At 38.2% G+C, this 21,742-nt stretch overlaps 2 protein-coding genes across 3 annotated transcripts in view; one reads left to right on the forward strand and one right to left on the reverse strand.

Moving 5' to 3' along the window:
- Positions 1 to 2,275: 2,275 nt before the first annotated feature.
- PSMD10 (proteasome 26S subunit, non-ATPase 10) lies at positions 2,276 to 9,631 on the reverse strand. 2 transcript variants are annotated; one of them, XM_035006932.1, is made up of 5 exons: positions 9,408 to 9,631; positions 7,117 to 7,215; positions 6,098 to 6,244; positions 5,837 to 6,003; positions 2,276 to 3,442 (listed from the first exon to the last, which is right to left on the reverse strand). In XM_035006932.1, exons 1-5 carry the CDS (start codon positions 9,519 to 9,521, stop codon positions 3,289 to 3,291), a joined length of 681 nt encoding a protein of 226 aa, XP_034862823.1. In that variant the 5' UTR covers positions 9,522 to 9,631; the 3' UTR covers positions 2,276 to 3,288. The 2 variants fall into 2 exon arrangements, with proteins under 2 accessions (XP_034862823.1, XP_034862833.1); XM_035006942.1 differs by having other exon boundaries at positions 2,526 to 3,442; positions 5,916 to 6,003; positions 9,408 to 9,625.
- A 115-nt stretch (positions 9,632 to 9,746) lies between these two features.
- Positions 9,747 to 21,742, forward strand: part of ATG4A (autophagy related 4A cysteine peptidase) — a 53,831-nt gene continuing 41,835 nt past the window's right edge. Inside the window, exon 1 of the mRNA XM_035006884.1 lies at positions 9,747 to 9,831. The gene's annotated coding sequence lies outside the window, so the exon portion shown is untranslated. The remainder of the gene's footprint in view (positions 9,832 to 21,742) is intronic.

A 21,742-nucleotide genomic window follows, 5' to 3' on the forward strand; every position in this document is an offset into this window, starting at 1 on the left:
AGCCTCGCTAACTATGACAATTTCTTGCATGTTATCGACAGTAGTGTACTGACAGCAGGTGAGGAAGGCTGGAATTTGTACTGCACAGGGGAGGGCCTCCAAATTATAGGCCTTCTTTCTCTGTGAGAAAAAGGGACTAAAACATAGTGATTCTTGACCAATAGCTAAGAAATCACGTGCACTGATATCTCCAATGGCCTTCAGAGTACCAGGTGACCTCTACCCCCAATACACACTGGGAAGTTCCTATTTGCAGCTCTTACCCTGGCCTTTGTGTAACTCGGGCTCGATGAGCTTTCAGTAAGAAAAGCTAGAAGAGCTAGGAGGGGGCTTTGGGAGAATAGCACTCAACCTTTTTCAACTGCAGCATACGTTGAGGGTCATAACACACACAATGGCCCACTCCTGACTCTGATGAGGTGGAGGGGGGAGATAATAAGAGAGTTACCTTCTTAGTTGGGGAGACAGGAAGGGGTAAACGTTTAAAAAGTTGCGTCATTCCTATGTATCCCCACCCAATCCCCAGAGGAGACTCCCTGAGTGAGAGAAAATAATCTATCTGCCTGAGATTATACCGAGTCGACTAGATCCCAGTGTAATGCTCTTTCAACAGCAACAAATTAATATCAGTGAAACAAACCCAAAGTTGTAGTAATAAAAGATTGTTTTACAATGTCTATGTGCTGGAAAACAGGTCAGAGGGTCTCATGAAAGCTTCAAACCAATCAATAGTCAATAATCTTGTCTTTGAAGCTTTGGTTTCAACAAGACAAAACAAAGGCTTAGAGATGTTACGGAAGGTTCCAGGAAACCAAAAACAAACCAGCAAAGTAAAGAAAAGCAGGTGGGGGGGAGGGTGAAGGTGTTACAACTACTAGTTTATTATCAAAATGCCACAGTACTTTCCATTTGGTCCAGTTTTTGACTAGAGGCAGACAGAAAATGGACCAGGATCCGGGAAAGCTCCATTCCTCTGGCTCTGGGTATTTTCTCAACTGTAACATGGGAGATGATTTTTTGCCTTCTTAAAGGCTGCAGTGGAGAATGGATTATAAATGTTTGTGAACTATATAGTGTGGTAGAACTATACTGTTGTAAAAACCACATCCCCCGCTAATTGGTTCAATACTCTTTTTTTCTCTTGACCAGAGATTCTTAACCTTTTGGGGAGTCACAGATCCCTCTGAGAATCTGGTGAAAGCTACAGAAAGAACCCTCTTCCCAGAAAAATGGACATACAAATGTCTGCAATTTCAGGCAGTCAGAACTGTGACACTGGAGCCACAGAACCCAAAGTAAAGAGCCCCCACACCGTATCACACCTGCCCGCAGACTGACCTGGGGGCGCGACAGCGTGACATGATACGGAAACAGCAGCAGACACAGCCATGTCATGACCTCACTGTAGTTGACTGAGTTAAGAAATGGGGAAATCGGAACACAGGGGTCATTCGGTTAAACTGCTAAGTCAAAGATTATGAAGTAAAACGCTGATTTACCCTGAATATCACAGAAACTCCCTCAAATTGTGGATTCCCTCCAAGAGATACTTACACTTTTTTTCCACTGTTCCTATTTACCTGCATCTTTCAGCTTATATTCAGTTAAGCTTACAACTGAAATTCTCATCTTTCTTGAGTTCATTTGGAAGCAACTGTAAAACCTGCTGACCTTGAATCACCTTCATCTCTACTGGGTTTCCTATATGAACAGATAACAATCTGATCAGTATCCAAGGCCATTAATATCCTTATAATATATAGTTGGTATTTATAAAATGCCAGTAGCCTACAAATTAACTGAGGCTTGGTTTCATCTGTTTCTTATTAAAGAACTAAGATCAGTTTTCTTCCACACCCAAGAAGCCGATTACCTCAAACAAGAAAGTCAGTGTTTATGAAGAGTAAATGCCTTCGGACCTAACAGGCCCGATTAGATGAGATACGACTTTACTCTCTGTTCACGGCTAAAAACCACTGGAAAGAAATTATTTCCCCTGTCATCAATTCTATCCCTGGCATTCAATAAACAAACGTTTAGTTGCATAAGAAGATGCTTCCCTGATTAACATTTGTAAAGATCAGCACCCAAAATATTTATGTAAAGGTTTTACATTATCAACGACACCGTTTGTGTTTACAGAACTCATTTCAGCTACTGGCAGTTAAGTCTCTGACCCACAATTAATGCAAGTTTGTGGGCTCACTAGGATCACTTATTTTAAGCAATATTTGCAGCATGAGATTCGAATTAAAAAAATAATTTGAAGAGTCACTTGGAGTTCATTAGATTTTATGACAATAGCAATCATTTACGTTGTTTCCCTAAATTGAGATCAAGGTTACACTTATTTTCTTTGCTCACAATTAATTAGCAATTCAGAAGATTACTATTTTTAAAGATTTTAGCTGCAGCTCAAGCTTCGCTAATTTTATTGACATTAGAGCTAGCAAAACTGAGAAATGTCTTTATGGAGGATTTTAAGGCTTACGTGGGATGTCTGATTTGAAAGAGAAACCGGGAGATTCTCGCAACATTTTATTTTTTGTTTCTGAAATACAAATCAAAATACATTTTTGTTACATATCACAAGTTTGACATTTCTTCCCAATACAGGATGACTTACTATAGGTACTTTAAAACTTCTGTTTTAAAAAACAATACATTTTATTTTGGAGGGAAAGAGCTCATTAAAAAGATACATGGATACACAGGCTCTTATTTTTCATTATTTTAGTGTTTAGGAATTCTGAACTTGGATAGCATGGCCTCCAACTGAAAATTTGGTCCTTTAAAATATATATGTATTCCTCCCAAAACAAAAAGATCAAAGCGTATTGTTGAAAAAACAGAAATTTTTGGTATAGGCCTCTGAGTGAGCTTGAGAGACAAGTTAGGATGTGTTTCAACTGGACAGTGAACATTCAAGAACCTACTTAGAAACACGTGACAAACAGCGTGGTGCTATTGGGGTTGTTCTGCCTCAGAGGAGAGGGTGCTAAAGACGCACCAAAGCCACAGAACCAACTAACTCAAAATTAACCCAAATTCGGTATGGCATAATATACAACAAGAGTAGAACAACCTCAACAGTTATTCAATGCCTGGCAAGCTAGTTGTAAGCTTAGAACAAAGACCTCAGCAGGAACAATATTCGACACATTTATAAGACTTTAAAGACGAAAACACTTCATTGTTCACAGACGATGGACTGTGCACAAGGACATGAGTTTCCAGGACACTGGGACAACCACAGAAACATACACAGGAAGAATACATCCAAGCTGCTTAACCTTCCACCATTCTCTTGAGTATTAAACCCAAACCACCTCTGGCCACTTGCAGGGGTGTCTTTTCTTCTTTATTCTCAATGTAAATGCTTGCTCCTTGGGACACCAGCAGTTTCGCTTCTTCCACTCTCTCCTCGTCACAGGCTAAGTGTCTGAAATTGAGGACCACAAAGACTGATTACTCCCTACCGATTCTATGTAACAATGAGAATTTCCTGATAGGTGGTCTGAACTGCATATTACTAGGTGGTATAATATTAGAATATTTAGTTAGGAAAGGAAAGATCGATTTGCAAGGGAAAGACTGTTCATAAGCTAAAATTCCGTGGAACAGCCTTATGGTACCAGATCACGTATCGTGATTCTGGACACACAACCATCGAAGAAGGGATCTAAATGCCAGCCTAAGAACAGCTTCCATATTTTATGGAGATCAGAGTAGTCTGCCCCAAAGGCACCCAATACTTCGGGGCTACAATTTAGAAAAGCCCCAGCTCATAATCTGCTAACAGCAATTTGTGTGGTTGGAATTTTGGAAAAGCAGTTTAAAAGGTGTTGTTATCTCATCTGATCCTTACATCCACCTTGTAAGTTAACATGGTGGTAATTATCCCCACTTCACAGTTGAAATTGTGGCAGAGGTCGAAGTCCTTACCTTTGTTGACAGGGCTGGGCGGTAACTGAGGGGGAAACCTCAGCAGGCACTAACGGTTTATCAGGCAGGGTATCAAGCACTTTACCTGTCATGTTATCTAAGCCTCACAACAATCTAGTGAGGACGGAATTATTATCCTCATATTACAGGTGCGAAAATTAAGGCTCAGGAAGGTTAAGTTACTTCTCCAAGTTACTTAATGTACGTATTTAATATAGTTGGTTAAGTGGCTGAGTTTGAATTGAGTAAACAGCATCTAGCTATCCCCAAATCCTAGGCTCTTCCCGGGACCCTGTCCTGCCTGACTCCTAGGTTTCTTCCTTGTTATGGTGAAAAGAGCTAGCATGGGCAAGTCTTTCTAAACAGAGTCACTCGGGACTAAAGAAAAGATTTTTAAAACAAAGAGTTAAGAAAACAATACTTGAAAAAGACTGAATCTCACTTTAGACTAAAAAGGAGACTCAGAATTTCTGGTTCAAAAAAGTCACCACTCACTAAGGAAGAAAAATAGCCACGTACTGCAGAAAAAAATACCAAGGCAGAGGATGGCCTCAGGTCATAGGCATGAATCAATTCCAGATGGATCTAGTTACATGAAGAACAGGAACTCTCAACCAAAACCAATGCAATGTCTTTGTTTTTTGTTTTAAAAACCTACAGTAAAATACAGGTAAATATTTAACTAATTTCAGGGTGAGAAAGGACTTTCCAGTCATGAGGGAAGATTAATAGGTCTGACTACTTAGAAGCTGAAAAACTTCTGTTCTTTAAAAAAAATAATGAACAGGGGCGCCTGGGTGGCTCAGTTGGTTAAGCGACTGCCTTCGGCTCAGGTCGTGATCCTAGAGTCCCAGGATCGAGTCCCGCGTCCGGCTCCCTGCTCGGCAGGGAGTCTGCTTCTCCCTCTGACCCTCCTCCCTCTCATTCTCTCTGTCTCAGATAAATAAATAAAATCTTTAAAAAAAAAATAAAAAAATAAAAAAATAATGAACATGAAAAGACAAACTGGGAAAAAATAGTTTCGACTAACACAGCAAACTAATATTTTTAGCACGTCAAGTGCACTTAAAAAAAAAAATCACAAAAAATAAATTCCCCGAAAGCAGAGAAAGGGACACACAACAGGTTCTAATTTAGAGCAGAAATCTAATTAGTTAGAGGCATTAAAAGATGTTTCACTTCGCTGATAATAAAAAAAAGGAAATGACAACTTGATATACCACGTCTGATATAACAGAAGGCTATTTTCCGTGTTGGTGAGGGGGTAACAGGCATTCTCAAACCTGCTGTCGGGCGGGTACAGTGATACAACTCCTCTGGAAGCAATGTGGCAATATATAGCAATAGTCTCAAAATGTGTGTATTCGTTGACTCAGCAGTCCTACTTCTAGGAGACTATACTAAGGTAATAATCAACAATATGGCCAACGATTTTTGTATAAACTTGGTCAATGTAGCATGATTTGTATTCATGGAAAACTCAAAAAAGCTTAAACAATACAGAGGAATGATTAAATCCTGGCACATCCATAAAATGGAATTGTATATAGCCATTCAAAAATGTTTTAAAAACATTTAATAAAAAAAAATATTTAATAACATTGGAAAATGCTCACAATATACTATGAGGTTAAAGGAACAGGATATAATTACATACATAGTATGATCCCAATTTTGCAAAAAAACTTTTTTAAATATGCATATTTGCATACAAAAGAATGGGAGGAAATATATGAAAAGTACAGAGGCAATTTTAACTTTTATCCTTATACTTTTGTGTTCATACACATGTATTATGATTATAAGCAGAAAAAAAAGAAACGACGTGTGAGAATTAGTGCAAGCAGGCTAATGTCAAGGAGAGCACAAATGACCGCTACTTGTCACTTACAGAGGAGTGTTACCCTCAGTGTCTTGGATATTTGTGGATGCTTTGTAGTACAGAAGGATATGAATCATCTTCAAGTTACCCTTGGCTGCCGCCCGGTGCATTGCTGTGGCCTCATAATGGTCCTTAGCATCTGGATTAGCCCCGCCTTCCAGTAACATGACAGCGATCTGGAACCCCGGGGAAGAAAACAATGCAGACGTCTAGTTGTGTTTGTGTACAGGTTCGGAACTCAAGAGGAGGAGCCAAGGAACGGGAGCCTACCTCGTGCCTGTTTTTGGAAGCTGCGTAATGTAGGGGGGTACAGCCATTTTGGTTGATGGCATTCACTTGAGCACCTTTACCCAGAAGGGCTTTTACGATCTCATCCCGGCCGGCAGAAGCAGCAATATGAAGAGGAGACCAACCTGCCTATGAAAGAGGTAGGGGGTACAAAAAAGAGGGGGGAAGGCACAGGGATTAATGCTGACATGTACGTAGGGTTTACAAAGAGCTGTATGTGAATGATTTAAAAAAAAATAAATAACCTTCTTTCCCCTCATTTAACACTGCAGAAAATTTGGAAAGTAGATGTATACAAGAGGGACGCCAAACCACCCATAATCCCATAACACAGAAATAATGATATAGGAGTAATTCTAATGTGTTTTCCAATTGGGATTATAGGATATAAAGTTCTGTGAGTTGCATTTCCCACAATGTCCACTTCTTGCCTTGTTGTGAGAATTTTCTGTCCTTTGGATTCTTGACTTTATTGGTTGCATATTATTTTATTAATATGGCTACGCCTACTGTATTCAACCAATCCTACACTGAATTGTTTTTATTTCTTTGCTATTATAAATATTCCTTCAGTGAGCATCCTTGAAAAGGCATCTTTGCCTACAAAACATTTCCATCCTTATTCTTCACCAAGTTTTATCTTAATATAACCAATACCATTACAATAAATCTCTGTGTAACAACAACAAAAGGATACCCAGGCCCTGAGTATTCAGGCAGTGCTCACACAAAAAAAGCCTTCCAACATAATAAAAAGGATTTGTAGTCTTGTAGCCTTAATCTGCATGTTAACCTTAAATTATGGGGTATGAGTGGCAGAACCAACATTCTAAAATAATGCACCCACTAGACCTGTGTGAGGTCACCAAGGCCCTGCTGTAACTAACTGCCTAGTCATAAAGGTTACAATTTTGTTTGTGAGCTTGATACTCAGTCCTCAGTAAACACCAGTCTGGAGTCTAAAGATAACCGGGCCTTTATCAACTCTGCCTAGGACTCACATCATCTTTATCATTCACTGGCACTCCAAGTTGCAGCAAGAATTCCACAATTTCTGTATGTCCGGCTGAGCATGCCCAGTGCAACGCGGTTCTGCTGTCCTGCATGGGAAACAGAGAAGCAAGACGGTCAACGTTCTTGAAGAGAAATAGAAGAAGGAAAGCAAGAATGCCAAAAAAGATTAATACTGGGGCCAGCAAGCCTATAGTTTGGGAACAAGAAATGGAGAGCACGGGATCCTCAGGTAGGTAAACTTACACCATATTACTTACTACTGTAAGAGAGACCAAGGTTTCAGTAACATGGGGGAGAACCCATTGATGAATGTAATTCTGGGCAGAATCCGGCCTCGAAAGCAGTTGAGCACGAGACTGATTTCACTGCTTTGGCAGAAATAGACCTTTGGCTATTTACTGTGACGTTATTTATGTACTGTTATGCCAGGCACTCTGCTGGGAGTTTTGCAGTCATTGTCTCATTTAATCTCCATGATCCTGCACAATGGACATTATCCCCATTTTCCAGATAAGGAAACTAAGACTCCTCAGGCTAAACAACTTGCCCAAGGTCACACAGCTAGTAAATGGTGAAACTGGGCCATAAACCCGTCTGACATTGAAATTTCCAGATGTTCTGGAAAGAATGAATGAACCTTATGGGAAAGAAACGTTCATAAAACTAGTTGAGATTATCTATAGATTCATTTAAAAAGCATACCACACACAAAATTAGAGAGCAACATTACTTTAAAAAGCTAATAAGCCAGGAGTTAGTTGTGTTTCTCAAAGGGAATTTCTTTTTTTGCAGTGACAGCTGTATTTCTTAGCTCTATGGAAAAGAAAGTGGTATTTTAAACTTTATTACAAAAGAATTCAAACACATAAAAATAGACTATAATAGAAACCCATATGTCTATCACCTAGATTTAATATTTTGCCATATTTGCCTCACTTCATTTCCTCGATGAGGTTTTTAAAAACAAATCCTAAATATCATGATTTTTCATCCTTAAATATTTCAGTATCTAAAGAATAAGGATGCTGTCCAACAGAGCTATGAGGCCATTATCACACCTACCAAAATTAACACTAACTCCTTGATAACATCTAAAAGTTGGTATTCAGATTTCCCCAGTTGTCCCCCAAATGTTTTTTAATAGTTAGCTTCTTTCAATCAGGCTCCATACAAGGCCCGTAATTTGCATATGACTGTCGGTTCTTAAAGTCGCTTGACCTGGAATAGCTTCCCTCTTTTTTATTCCACTGACTCAATGAAGAATAGATTATTAAATCTTAATTTGACATTATTAACTTAAATTTCGAGTATTAAATATTATCAGACCATCATGAAGGTAAATTAGGTAAAGGTAAAGCCATTTTCAGGTTGAGCAATAAAGAAAAGTCCCAGGAGTCAGTCTCCTGACTTTACTCTTCCCAAAGACACAAAATGGAGATTTGTAAATCCCTGACACTGTATTGCTTAGTGCTTAGCATGGTACCTGTCATAAAGAACGCAATCTATAAATATTTGTTGGCTTGCTGAGGTCACCGTGAATCTTTCTAGAAACTCGGGGTGAAAGCATGAGGGTCCTTTGAGCAGAAACACTTCCCAAAGTCCATTCACTTTTGTTCTGCCTCTGCCTAGGAATGCCCGTTCACTGCCCCAGGAAAATCCCACTCATCCTTCAAGATCTAACCAACCTTCCCTCCTCTGCAAAACCTTTTCAATTATCACAACATTCGCTCTTTTAAGGGAGATTAAATCAGGTCCTGCCATTCTGTGTTCTGAAAGCACCACGTAAACTTCTCTCCAGAGTAGTCACCACAATTTGTTACCGGACGTGTGATTTGGGGTTACTTTATTAACGTCTGCTTCTTCCACTCGACTGTATCCCCAGCTCCTAGCAAACTGCCTGGCACAGAATTGGCGTTCGGTTACACGTGTTTCATGGAATAAAACGACGAGTAAAAAGTAAAGAAACCCATTAAAAAAAAAAAAAAAAAGCTTTCCTCCACGGGTAGCTCAAAGATTGGGCATTTCTGAGAAACGCGGTAAACGTTCTAGAAATATCCAAAATTCAGCGAGCTAAGTACCGCCCCTCCTCCCCCAAATATTTGAGGTTTGCGGGGCTAGCTCCCGCCGCCCGATTCCGAGTCCTGAGGTGACCCCGGCTAAGGATGGGGCGGCGGGGGCGGGGATCTGGCCCTTACGGAACCGGCCTCCCTTGGGCCAGGCAGCCACCCTGGGCCTCGTCGACGCCGCCGCCTGCGGAGAGGCCCCAGCGCTGCTTTACCTGGTCAGTCCTAGTAGCCAGGGATTTATCGGCCAGGATCCTCTCCTTCAACTCCTCCAGCTTCCCGCTGTAGGCCAGGTTGCAGACCATTAGGTTAGACACACACCCCTCCATGTCTCTTTCCCAGGATCTCCGGGAAGCGCGACCCACTGCCGCCTCACGTCGCCAGCTATGACTGCCAATCAAAAGAGCCGGCTGAGTTCCACCAATCACTGGTCTTCCTCATTCCTTTGCTTCTTTCCCACCCAGGGGAGCCTCTGGGAGTTGCAGTTTGAGCGCGGTTCTGGGCGGGGAGGCGCCTTTACCGCTCTCTCCGACTCTGCCCCTAGCAGCGCGGAACTACAGGTCCCAGGGTCCCTTGCGGCCGCCGTAGTCAAGTGGCCGGTGGAATTGGCCCAGGATGACAGCTGGAGAATGGAGTCAGGTACGGGGAGCGGCTTCGTGTGGAACCTGGGTGGGTGGTCGCTGTTGGGCCATTGAGTCGGCCGCGAGAAACGGGTGCGGGGTCCTGGCAAGAGAGTTATGGGAGCCTGAGGGTCCTGTCCCACGGGGGCCCTGACCTGCAGTGGCAGGCGGAAGGGACAACAGTAGGAGCTGAGGGCTACCTCCTGGGCTCGTGCGGGTGGCGGCGGCTACCCTCCCCCTCCCTGCCGCCGCCAAAGGAGTGGAAACAAGTAGGGGTTAATTATTCTGACATCTCGCGGAGTGGCATCAGGGCAGAATTCTGCCACAGCAGTGATAGCATATGACTCCGTAGTAAGGTGATGTGCCAGGGTGATGCCAAAGGCAGGGTGTGAGGCCATAGGAGCCACTTGATATCTAATTGACCTCGGTGAGTCCATGGCCTGGTGACATCACAACTTGATGAGAGTCATCTTGATACTGTGGTATGGTGTTGGCCCTTTAATGTCATGATAATAATGATGACACTGAGGCTTTGCTAGAAATATTAAGCTAATAGTGTTTCTATTTATGGAAATCCCAAAGAGATGCAAGGCTTATCCTTTATAGGGCATATCCAAGAGGGCTTTATGCCAAAACTAGGTAATGATAAGAATACACTCAAGAAAGAGACTGATTATGTTTATATTTATCCTGTTATGGTGTAGAGCAGGGCTTGGCAAACTTTCTGTGAAGCGCCAGATAGTAAATAGTTTAGGCGTTGCAGGCCAAAAGGCAGAATTGCGGATAATTTATAGGCACTTATATAACAAGAGAGAAAACAAATTTCAACAAATGTTTATTGATGAAATCCAAAATAAAACAATAGTTGAGTACTTTTTTGTTGTTGTTGTTGTTATATAGGACTACTAGTAGAAATAATGGAATTCTTTTGGGGGGGATAACATTTTATTTAATTGGGGCTCACAGAGTTCCCCATCTTAAAAATCATGTCAAGTGTTCATCTGTTAATGCTGATCTGTAATGAGATTTTCTTATTTCATCTTTGTAAATGTCTTTTCACAATGATAGGTACTGCCAAATATTGATATCAACCCACAAGCATATTCTTGTTAATTTTTATTTGATTTTTAAAATTTCCGAATAGCTTTAGCTTTATAGAAAAATCGCAAAGGTAGTACAAAATTCCTGTGTACCCTTCACCCAGTTTCCCCTACTGTTCTTTTCTTATTTTTAACAGCTTTATTGAAATGTATTTTATGTACCATAAAATTCACTCAGTTCAAATGTATAATTAAATGATTTTTAGTAACTTTACTGAGTGGTGCAACCATCACCATAATCAGTCTTAGAACATTTTCACTCCCCCAATAAGATCCTTCATGCTCATTTATAGTTAATCCTTGTTCCCACTCCCAGCCCCAGGTAATGACTAATCTACCTTCTGTCTCTATAAAGTTGCATATTCTTGACATTTCATCTAAATAAAATCCTACAATATGTGGTCTTTTGTGCCTGGCTTCTTTCACTTAGCATGGTATTTTTAAGGTTCATCCATATTGTAGCATGTACCCGTACCTCATTAATTTTTATTTCCAAACAGTATTCTATTTTATGGATATAACACACTTTTTCTGTCTACTCAGTAGTTGATAGGTTGTTTCCAATTTTTGGCTATTACTACTAATGTTAGCTGCTAAGAACATTTGTGTACAAGTCTGCCCGTGGACCTATGTTTTCATTTCTTATTGGTAGATACCTAAGGGTGGGATTACTGGGACATATGGCAAATTTATGTTTAACTTTTCGAGAAACTGCAAAACTGTTTTCCATGATGGCAGCACTATTTGCTTTTCCGCCAGCAATGTAGGAGGGTTTCTGTTTCTCTAAATCCTTGCCAACATTTGTTATTGTCTGTCTTTTTATCATAGCCATTCTAAATGGGTATGAAATAACTCATTGTGGTTATAATTTGTATTTCCTTAATGACTAATGATGATGAGCATCGTCTTGTGTGCTTATTAGCCAGTTGTGTATCTTCTTGGGTGAAGTGTCTGTTCACATATTTTCCCCATTTTTGAATTGAGTTATTATCTTTATTGTATTTTTATCGTTGAATTGTAAGAATTGTTTATACCTTCTAGATACAAGTCCTTGCCAGATACTTGATATGTGGATATTTCTACTAGCCTATTGCTTGCCTTTTCATTTTCTTAATGGTGTCTTTTGAAGTGCAAAGGTTTTGAATTTTGATGAGTTCCAATTTATCATTTTTTCTTTTGTGAACCATGCTTTTGGTGTTTTACATTTTTTAAAGTGTACAGCTTATTATTAATGTATTTTAGAGTTGTGTTACCATCAACACAGTCTTATTTAAAAGATTTCCATCACCCCAGAAAGAAACCTTGTGCCCATTTTCAGTCACTCCTCATTGCTACTCCCAACCTTAGGCAACCAATAATCTATTTTCTGTTTCTATGGATTTTCATTTTCTGGGTTTTCATACAAACAGACACAGGATGTGGTCTTTTGTGTCTACCTTCTTTCACGTAGCATGTTTTTGACCTTTATCCAAATTTTACTATGTAGCAGTACTTTCCATTGGAATTCCAATGGAATAATATTCCATTGTATGGCTATACAATATTTTATTTATCTGTTCATCAGTTGATGGGAATTTGGGTGGTTTCCACCTTTTGGTTGTTATGAATAATGCTCCTATAAACATTTGTGGGCAAGTTTCTGTGCAGACATGTGTATTCACTTCTTTTGGTACATATCTAGGAGTAGAATTGCTAGGCCACAGGGCAGCTCTGTTTAACCTTGTGAAGAACTGCCAAACTGTTTTCTACAACAGCTGCACTGTTATACAGTCCCACCAGCAATGTATGAGGGTTTCAATTTCTCCATCTCTTTACCAACACTTGTTAATGTCTGTCTTTTTGATTATAGCCATTCTAGTGGGTGTGAGGTGGTGTATCATGGTGATTTTGTTGTTTTGACTTGTTATGGGAAGTATGTAAAGCATGTTGACGTTACTTTTGGTTCAAACAGTGGCAGTTGTTGAAATGACTTTTCTACAATGTAAGTTTCACAAAGAAGTGCTGTTTTGCCTTGTTATTTTAGATTGAATTAATTAAGAAACATTATCAAGTCTGCAGCGAAAGCTCATTTCCAGAGCCATTCAGTGTTTGATAAGAGTGGCTGAGGGCAGTTTGTCCAACAGTTTAAAAATGTAAAAATCATTCCTACTTTGTTTCCCAGATGAAAAACATGAGTGGTCTTAATCTGGCCTGCCAGATGCAGTTTACTGATGGTGGGTCTAGAGTGAGTGTCCTGTATGTAGTAGGTGTTCAATAAATATCTTGTTAATTATAGAGACACAGCAGGCTGGTTATGTGGTATTCACACAGGATTGAATATAGTAACATTTTACCTTAATAATACATCAAGGAATTGGATTTGATTGCTAAGAACAGCTGGAAAAACAACTCTAAGTACCTCTCCTACTGAGTGACTTGTTTGGGTTATCTTCTTTTATAGATGGTGTCTTGTACTTTTATTTATTTTTATTTAATTAATTTTCTAATTTATTTTATTTTTTCTTCTGCTACCATATGGCAGTTAACTTTCAATTCTGAGTCCCTTGAGGCTAAAGGTAAGGTAACCCTTGACTTTTTGAAGGCTGAAAGACAAACAGGTCTATAAGGGAGAAGGTTTCTTTTGTCTCTGGCCCCAGGTTATGGAGGAACAAGGTGGTGACTGTTTATCAAGAATCAAAGGAGGCCCCTATTATGGACTGACTCCCTTGTTGTTCATATGATCGAATGTTTCCTGTTGCCTTTTCTACGTGGTCACCTAGATTTTAGGTCCTAGAACAAGCCAGATTCATCTTCTGGACTTTATAAGGCTAAGAATAACTAACATTTATCAATCACATGTGTCAGATACTGGTCTTATATCTCATTTAATCCTTCATAACAATCCTACGAGGTAGGTACTATTATCCCTCCAGTCCCCACCTATTTAAAAATGAGAATGCAGGTTCAGAGAATCGAAGCAATCTAACATGCCTAAGGCCACACGATTTAGTAAAAGTTGGAGCTAAAATTGAAATCTGGGCCTAACACCCTAGCATTTAACCACTGCAACCATAGTGCTCAATATTGCTGAAAATGAAATTATATATAAATGAAAACCTCAGATAAGGCAACACTAATTCCTATAGCTCTTCAGGCTGTAACTCTACCTCTGATAGTAAGAAAATGACATGTTTTTCATGCTCTAGAGCAATGTTGTTGTATAGAACTCTTTGTGATGATGGAAAAGTTCTATTATCTATGCTGTTCTAGTATGGTAATGTTAACTTTAAAAATAAAACTGTTGGGGCGCCTGGGTGGCTCAGTCGGTTAAGCATCTGCCTTTGGCTCAGGTCATGATCCCCGGGTCCCAGGGTCCTGGGATCGAGCCCAGCATCGGGCTTCCTGCTCCTCAGGGAGCCTGCTTCTCCCTCTCCCTCTGCCTGCTGCTCTGCCTACTTGTGCTCTTTCTCTCTCTCTCTATCAAATAAATAAATAAAATCTTTTAAAAAATAAAAAAATAAAAATAAAATAAAACTGTCAGTTACTTTAACAGCAAAAATGGGTTTATTCAGGAATAGCAGAGAATCACAATTCAGGACATGCAAGCTACAGCAAAACCATAGGCAAGTCTGGAGAACAAAGGAGAAGAATGTGGTTTTATAGAGGAAAGCGGGGAGTTGGGAGGACCTGTTATAAGCAAAAAGCCCATTGGAGTAAACTGGGAGTTTGACGTGTAGTGGCTTTTTACTGGTTGAGTTGTGACAGTCTCTCATTGGCTGGGCCATTTCCACCCAAGGAGAAAATCTTTCTTCCTCCTGCTGGGATAATAAAGGAAGGCTTCTTCCTGTTGGGAATACAAGATAGATCTCTTCCTGTTGGGGGTCTGCAACTGACAAGTGGTAAGGTGTGAGAGTTCCCCCTTCTGGCCTCTTGACTCCATTTTACTGATGTTTCCCTGTATTAATTTTCACAACAGCCACTAGTCCCATTGAGCACTTGAAATGTGTCTAGGAACTAAATTTTAAATTTCATTTAATTTTAATTATTTTAAATTTGAACAGCTTCATGTGGCTAGTGGTTATAAATTTGGATAGTGCAGAGAGAGGCAATTTCCCCTCCTGTGCCCCTTTCTAATCATCACCAAATATTTTACTCAATGCAAATACTCTTTTCATAGCACAACTGGAAATGAATATATTCTATAGTGAAACAAACTTGAGGACACCTTACACAGGGTGAATGCAAATCAGTGAACTGTGTAACAGTCTCAGGAATACGTCCTGGGTTACCCAGAATGAAACTCCTCCATCCCTACCACTTACTGGATAAAGTTTGAACAACTGGCCTGAAGACATTTTGCAATTCATAATTCATTGTTTGAAGATGTAATTCATTTATGTGGCTTATTGCAAACACTTCACAATTGCCAGTTGCCTGGTTTAATAGGAGATGTTTTAATCTGTGGCTATAATATTTTTTTAAGCACATGGTTTGATGTTACAGATAAATGTCTTTGGTATTATATGTCACTGGCCTATATACACCTTCTCCATTTAAAATCTATCCCTTTGTACAACCAACTATTATAATAAAACATTTTATTTACTTATTCTTGGGTTTTAGATTCCACATTCTTGTTTCTTATTCTGTAAGTGGTTTCTTTTTTTAACTTTTAAAAAATCAATAATAAAAGACTCACCTATTGTAGAAATAGTACAGAAAAACTCTGTATATTCTTCATCCAGTTTGCCCCAATCATATGATTTTATGTAATCATAATACAATATGAAAAGCAGGAAAATGATGTTGGAATGATGTGTGTGTACAGTTCTGTGTTACTTTATCACATGAGTAGATTTGTGTAACCATCATGGCAATCAAGATACAGAAATATTCCATCACTAGAAGGCTACCCATTTATGGTCACACCCACCACTTACCCCAGACAATTACTAATGTGTTCTCCTTCTCTATAATTTTGTCGTTTTGAGAATTTTATATAAATGGAATCAAAAAGTGTGTGACTTTTCCATTTTTTTACTTCATAATTTTACTTCAGATCCATCCAAGTTGATAAGTGTATCAGTAGTTTCTTCTTTTTTATTGCTGAGAAGTATTCCATGCCTTGGATATACTAAAATTAGGGTGAAGCTCACCCCTTCTCCTATTGAGGGACATTTTGGTTATTTCCAGTTTGGGGTTATTACAAATAAAACTGTTATGAACATTTGAGTATAGGATTTTGTGTAGACCTAAATTTTTGTTTCTCTGATGTAAATGCTCAGGAGGACAATTGCTGGGTCCTATGGTAAGTGTATGTTTAGTTTTTAAAGAAACTGACAAACAATTTTACCATTTAATATCCCTACTGGCAGTGTATGAGCGATCCAGCGTCTCTGCCTCCTTGCTGGTACTGGTAATGTCACTGTTTTCAGTTGAGCCATTCTGATAGGTGCATAGTGATTAATAACTTATTGTGGTTTTATTTGCATTTCTGTAATGGCTAAGCAGAGTCAACATTTTTTTATGTGTTTATTTGCCACCCCCGTATCTTCTTCAGTGAAATGTTTCTTCGTGTACTTTGCCCATTTTCTAATTGCATTGTTTGGGTTTGGTTTTTATGTGTGTGTGTGTTTTAAACTGTCAGGTTTTGAGAGTTGTGTGTATAGTCTAGATACAAGTTGTTTGTCATATACGTAATATGCAAGTATTCTCTAGCAGCCTATGGCTTGTCTTTTCATCTTATTAATAGGATTTTTCATAGAGCAAGAACTTAATTGTGATGGTGCCCAATTCATTGATTTCTTTTTTCTTTTCTGGATTGTGCTTTTGTTGTACTGTCCAACTCTTCATCAAGCCCTGCATCTCAAAGATTTTCTCCTGGATTTCTTATAAAAGTTTTCTAGTTACATTTAAGTCCACAATCCATTTTCATGTAATTTTTGTATATAGTGTGAGGTTTGAGTTGAGATTAATTTTCTAAACTACAGATACCCAATTGCTTCAGCTTCATTGAATTGCTTTTGTACTGTGGTAAAAAAAAAAAAAAATGAGTATGCTGAATTCGTATAGGCCTATTTCTGGGTTTTCTGTTCTGACTCATGTGTCTATCTATGTGTCTGTCGTTCTGCCACACCCCAGAGTCTTAATTACTATAACTCTATAATAAGTTTAAAAAATGGGTAGAGTGATTCCTCCTACTTTATTACTTTTTAAATATTGTTTCTTTCTTTTCCTTTTCCTATATGTTTTAGAATAATCTTGCCTATATCTTAAAAAAAATTGCTATGATGTTAATAGGAATTATAGTAGACCTGTATATCAGTTTGGGGAGAACAGATATCTTTACTATGTTGAGTTTTTCAATTCGTGAATGGGGACTGTCTCTCCATTTATTTAGATTTTCTTTTATTTCTTTTCTTGGCATTGTGTCGTTTTCAGCATACAAGTCTTGTACATATGTTTTGAGAATTATAACTATTTCATTTATTTGAGTGACTCTTAATGGTATTGTATTTTTAACTTCGGTTCCCATGTGTCCATTGCTAGTATATAGTAATGCAGACGATTTTTGTATGATGATCTTGCACCCTGCAATGTTGCTGAATTTGCTGACTAAGTTCTAGGAGGTTGTTTTGTGTTTGTTTGTTTTGGTTGATTTCTTCAATTTTCTTTGTAGACCATCTTGTCATCTGCAAGTAGGGACAATGATATTTCTTCCTTTTTATTCGATATGCTTTTTATTTATTTTTTCTTCCCTTATTGTTCTGTCCAGGACTTCTAGTATGTTGAATAGCAGTGGTGATAGCTGAACCCTTGCCTTGTTTCCAATCTTAGCAAAGAAGCAGTCAGTCTTTCAGCATTAAGTATGATGTTAGCTGTAGGTTTTTCTTTCTTTCTTTTTTTGTAGATATTCTTTTGAAAGTTGAGGTAAAGGGTGCGTGAGTGGCTCAGTCGGTTAAGCGTCCAACTCATGATTTCGGCTCAGGTCAAGTCATGATCTTACAGATTCTGGGATCAAGCCCCATGTCAGGCTCCATGCTCACTGGGGAGTCAGCTTGATATTCTCTCCCTCTGCCCCCCCTCCACCCTCTCTCATTCTCAAATAAACAAATCTTAAAAAAAATAAAGCTGAGGCAATTCCTTTTTAATTGCCAATGTTCTAAGCATTTTTTTAAATCATGAATGAGTGTTGAATTTTGTTAAATAGCTTCTTCTGTATCAGTTGATATGAGCATTATTAGTTGTCTCATTTTGTCATAATATGGTAGATTACACTGATTGATTTTCAAATACTGAACCAGCCATGCATCCCTGGAATAAACCCACTTGGTCATGTAGTGTATAAATTTGTTTATATATTGCAGAATTCTATTTGCTAGTGTTTTGTTAAGGATTTGTGTGTCTGTACTCATGAATGATATTGGCTTGTTATTTAATTTTTTGTACTGTCTTTGTCTGATCTTAGTATCAGTGAAATATTAGCCTTATAATAGTTGGGAAGTATTCACTCTTCTATTTTCTGGAAGAGATTGTGTAATATCAGTATTAATTCTCTGTCAAGTGGTTGGAAGAATTCTGCAGTGTGATCATCTGGGCCCAGAGATTTCTTTTTTTGGAGTTTTAAAAGTGCAGATTCAATTTCTGTAATAGTCATAGGGCTACTCATATTATCTGTTTCATACTGGGTGAGTGTGTGTTTTCAGTTTTCAAGGAAGTGGTCCAATCTATATAAATTGTAAAATTTATATGTGTACATTTGTTTGTAGTATTCCCTTATTATCTTTTGGGAGTTTGCAGAGTCTCTAGTGATATCCCCTATCTCATTCTGATATTAATTTGTGTCTTCTCTCTTTTTTCAGTTTGTCACTCTTCCTAGAGGTTTATTGATTGCATTGACCTTTTCAAAGAATCAGCTCTTTATTTCATTGATTTTTATTTTTCAACCCTATTGACTTCTGCTCTACCTATTATTTCCTTCCTTTTGCCTTCTTTGGGTTTATTTTGCTCTTCTTTTTATAGTTTTTTAAGGTGGGAAATTAGATTTTTTTTAATTTGAGACTTTTCCTCCTTTCTAAGGTACATATTTAGTGCTATGAATTTCCCGCTCGGCAGTGGTTTAGCTTCATGTCACATAGTTTTTATTGCAGTAAATAATACATAATATTAGATCCACTCTCAACAGATTTTTAATTCTACATTACAGTATTGTTAACTCTAGGCATGATGTACAGCAGATTTCTAGAACTTTCTCATCTGGCATGGCTGAAACTCTATACCCATTGAACAGCAACTCCCCAATTCCCCCTCTGCCCAGCCCCTGGCAACCTCTGTTGTTCTAAGTTCTGTTTCTTTGAGTTTGAATACTTCAGATACCACATGTAAGCAGAATGAGGCAGTATTTGATGTTCTGTGACTAGCCCATTTCACTTAGCATAATGTCCTCAAGGTTCATCCATGTTGTAGCATGTGACAGGATTTCTATTTATATGGCAGACTAATATTCTATACCACATTTTCTTTATCCATTCATCTATTGATGTACATTTAGGTTATTTCTACCTCTTGGCTATTGTAGATAATGCTGCAATGAACATGGCAGTGCAAATATCTTTTCCAGATACTGATCTTAGTTCTTCTGAATAAATACCCAAAAATGGGATTGCTGGATCATATGGTAGTTCCCTTGTTAATTTTTTGAGGAACTGCCACAGGGTTTTATATAGCAGCTCTTCCATTTGTTCATTCCCACCAACAGTGCATAAGGCTTCTGGTTTCTCCACATCCTCACCAACATTTGTTATTTCTTCATTTTTTTTAAATAATGGCCATCCTAATAAGTGTGAGGTGATACCTGGTTGTGGTTTTGATTTGCATTTCCCTGACAATTAGCGACGTTGAGCATCTTTTCATATACCTGTTGGCTATATGTGTATCTTCTTTGGAAGAATGTCTACAAATCCTTTGCTCAGTTTTAAGTAGGTATTTTGGTTTTTTTTTTTTTTTTTTTTTTTTGGTTTTTTGCTATTGAGTTGTAGGGGTTCCTTACATATTTTGGATATTAAGCCCTTATTGGATACATGGTTTAAAAATATATTCTCCTATTCTGTAGGTTGTCTTTTCATGCTATTGATTGTTTCCTTTGCTGAACAGAAGCTTTTTAGTTTGATGTAGTCCCACCTGTCTGTTTATGCTTTGGTTGCCTGTGCTTTTAGTGTCATATTTAAGAAGTTATTGCCAAGACCAATGTCATAAAGCTTTTGCCCTGTTTTCTTCAAGGCATTTTATAGTTTAGAGCTTATGTTGAAGTCTGTAATTTTGAGCTGATTTTTGTGTATGGTGTAAGGTAAGGGCCCAATTTTTCTTTTGCATATGGATGTCATTTTCCCAACACTGTTGAAGAGATATCCCTTCTTCATTGTGTACTCCTGGCACCCTTGTCAAAGATCATTTGACTATATATGTGTGAGTTTATTTCTGGGCACTGTCTTCTATTCCATTGGTCTATGTGTCTGTCTTTATGCCAGTGCCATACTGTTTTGATTGCTATAACCTTGTAATATATTTTGAAATTAGGAAATGTGTGGCCTCTAGCATTGTTTTTCTTTCTCAGAATCCTTTTGGCTCTTTGAGGTCCTTCGTGGTTTCGTATGAATTTTAGGATAGCTTTTTCTGTTTATGTAAAAATGCCACGAGGATTTTGATAGGGATAATGTTCAGCGTGTAGACTGATTTGGTTAGTGTGGATGTTTGCACAGTATTGTCTTCCAATCCACAAACATGGGATGTCTTGCAATTTATTTGTGCCTTTAAATTCCTTTCAGTAATGCTTTGTATAATTTACAGTATACAAGTTGGTCACCTCCTTGGTTAAGCTTATTTGTAACTTTTTAAACTATTTTTCATTCTATTTTGATGGAATCATTTCCTAAATAATTTTTTTCAAATAGCTCATTGCTATTATATGGAAAGATGACTGATTTTTTGTATGTTGATTTTGTATCCTATAAACAATATTTAGAGTACATGCTAAATTCACTTACTCTAACAATTTTTGTGGCGTCTTTAGGGTTTTTACTTATAAGGTTATGTCATGTACAAACAAAGCTAATTTTATTTCTTTCTTTCTGATTTAAATGTTATTTATTTATTTATTTTGCCTAATTGCTCTGGCTAGGACTTCTAGTACTAGATTGAATACAAATGGTGACACTGGGTACCCTGTTTTGTTCCTGATCTTAAAGGAAAGCTTTCAGTTTTTCACCATTGAGTATGATGTTATCTGTGGACTTTTTATACATGACCATTATTATTTTCAGGTAGTTTCCTTTTATTCTTAGTTTGTTGAATTTAAAATACTTAACTTTTCAACATGTAAAGGTGTTGAATTTTGTCAAATGTCTAATCTGAATCTATTGAGATGATCATGTGATTCCCCCCCATTATGTTAATGTGGTGTATCACATTGATTGATTTGCATATGTTGGGTCATCCTTCCATCCCAGGGAGAAATCCTACTTGGTTGTGGTATATGATTTTTAAAAATATGTTATTGAATTTGGTTTGCTCATATTTTTGAAGATTTTTGCATCTATATTCATCAGGGAAATTGGCCTGCAATTTTCATTCCCTCTAGTGTCCTTTTCTAGTTTTGGTATCAGGGTAGGGCAGCCTCACAGAATGAGTTTGGAAGTGTTCCCTCCTTTTCAGTTTTTTGGAAGCGTTTAAGAAAAATTGGCTTCAGAAATTATTTTTTAAAAAGAATAAAGTTAATTCTTTAAGCTAAGATTTCTTAACTTAAAGAATGAATTTAAAGTTAATTCTTTCAGGGCACCTGGGTGGCTCAGTTGG

This window comes from Mirounga leonina, unplaced genomic scaffold, assembly GCF_011800145.1.
Source record: "Mirounga leonina isolate KUSES-001 unplaced genomic scaffold, KU_Mleo_1.0 Mir_101664, whole genome shotgun sequence".
Classification (NCBI taxonomy): Eukaryota; Metazoa; Chordata; class Mammalia; order Carnivora; family Phocidae; genus Mirounga; species Mirounga leonina.

Coding starts and splice junctions, on each gene's coding strand:
- PSMD10 (XM_035006932.1), bottom strand. CDS start 9,521: ATGGAGGGGTGTGTGTCTAACCTAATGGTCTGCAACCTGGCCTACAGC. Junction 6,245..7,116: donor CAGTGAATGATAAAGATGAT/GTGAGTCCTAGG, acceptor CCTCTTTCATAG/GCAGGTTGGTCTCCTCTTCA. Junction 6,004..6,097: donor CTTCCAAAAACAGGCACGAG/GTAGGCTCCCGT, acceptor CCGGGGTTCCAG/ATCGCTGTCATGTTACTGGA.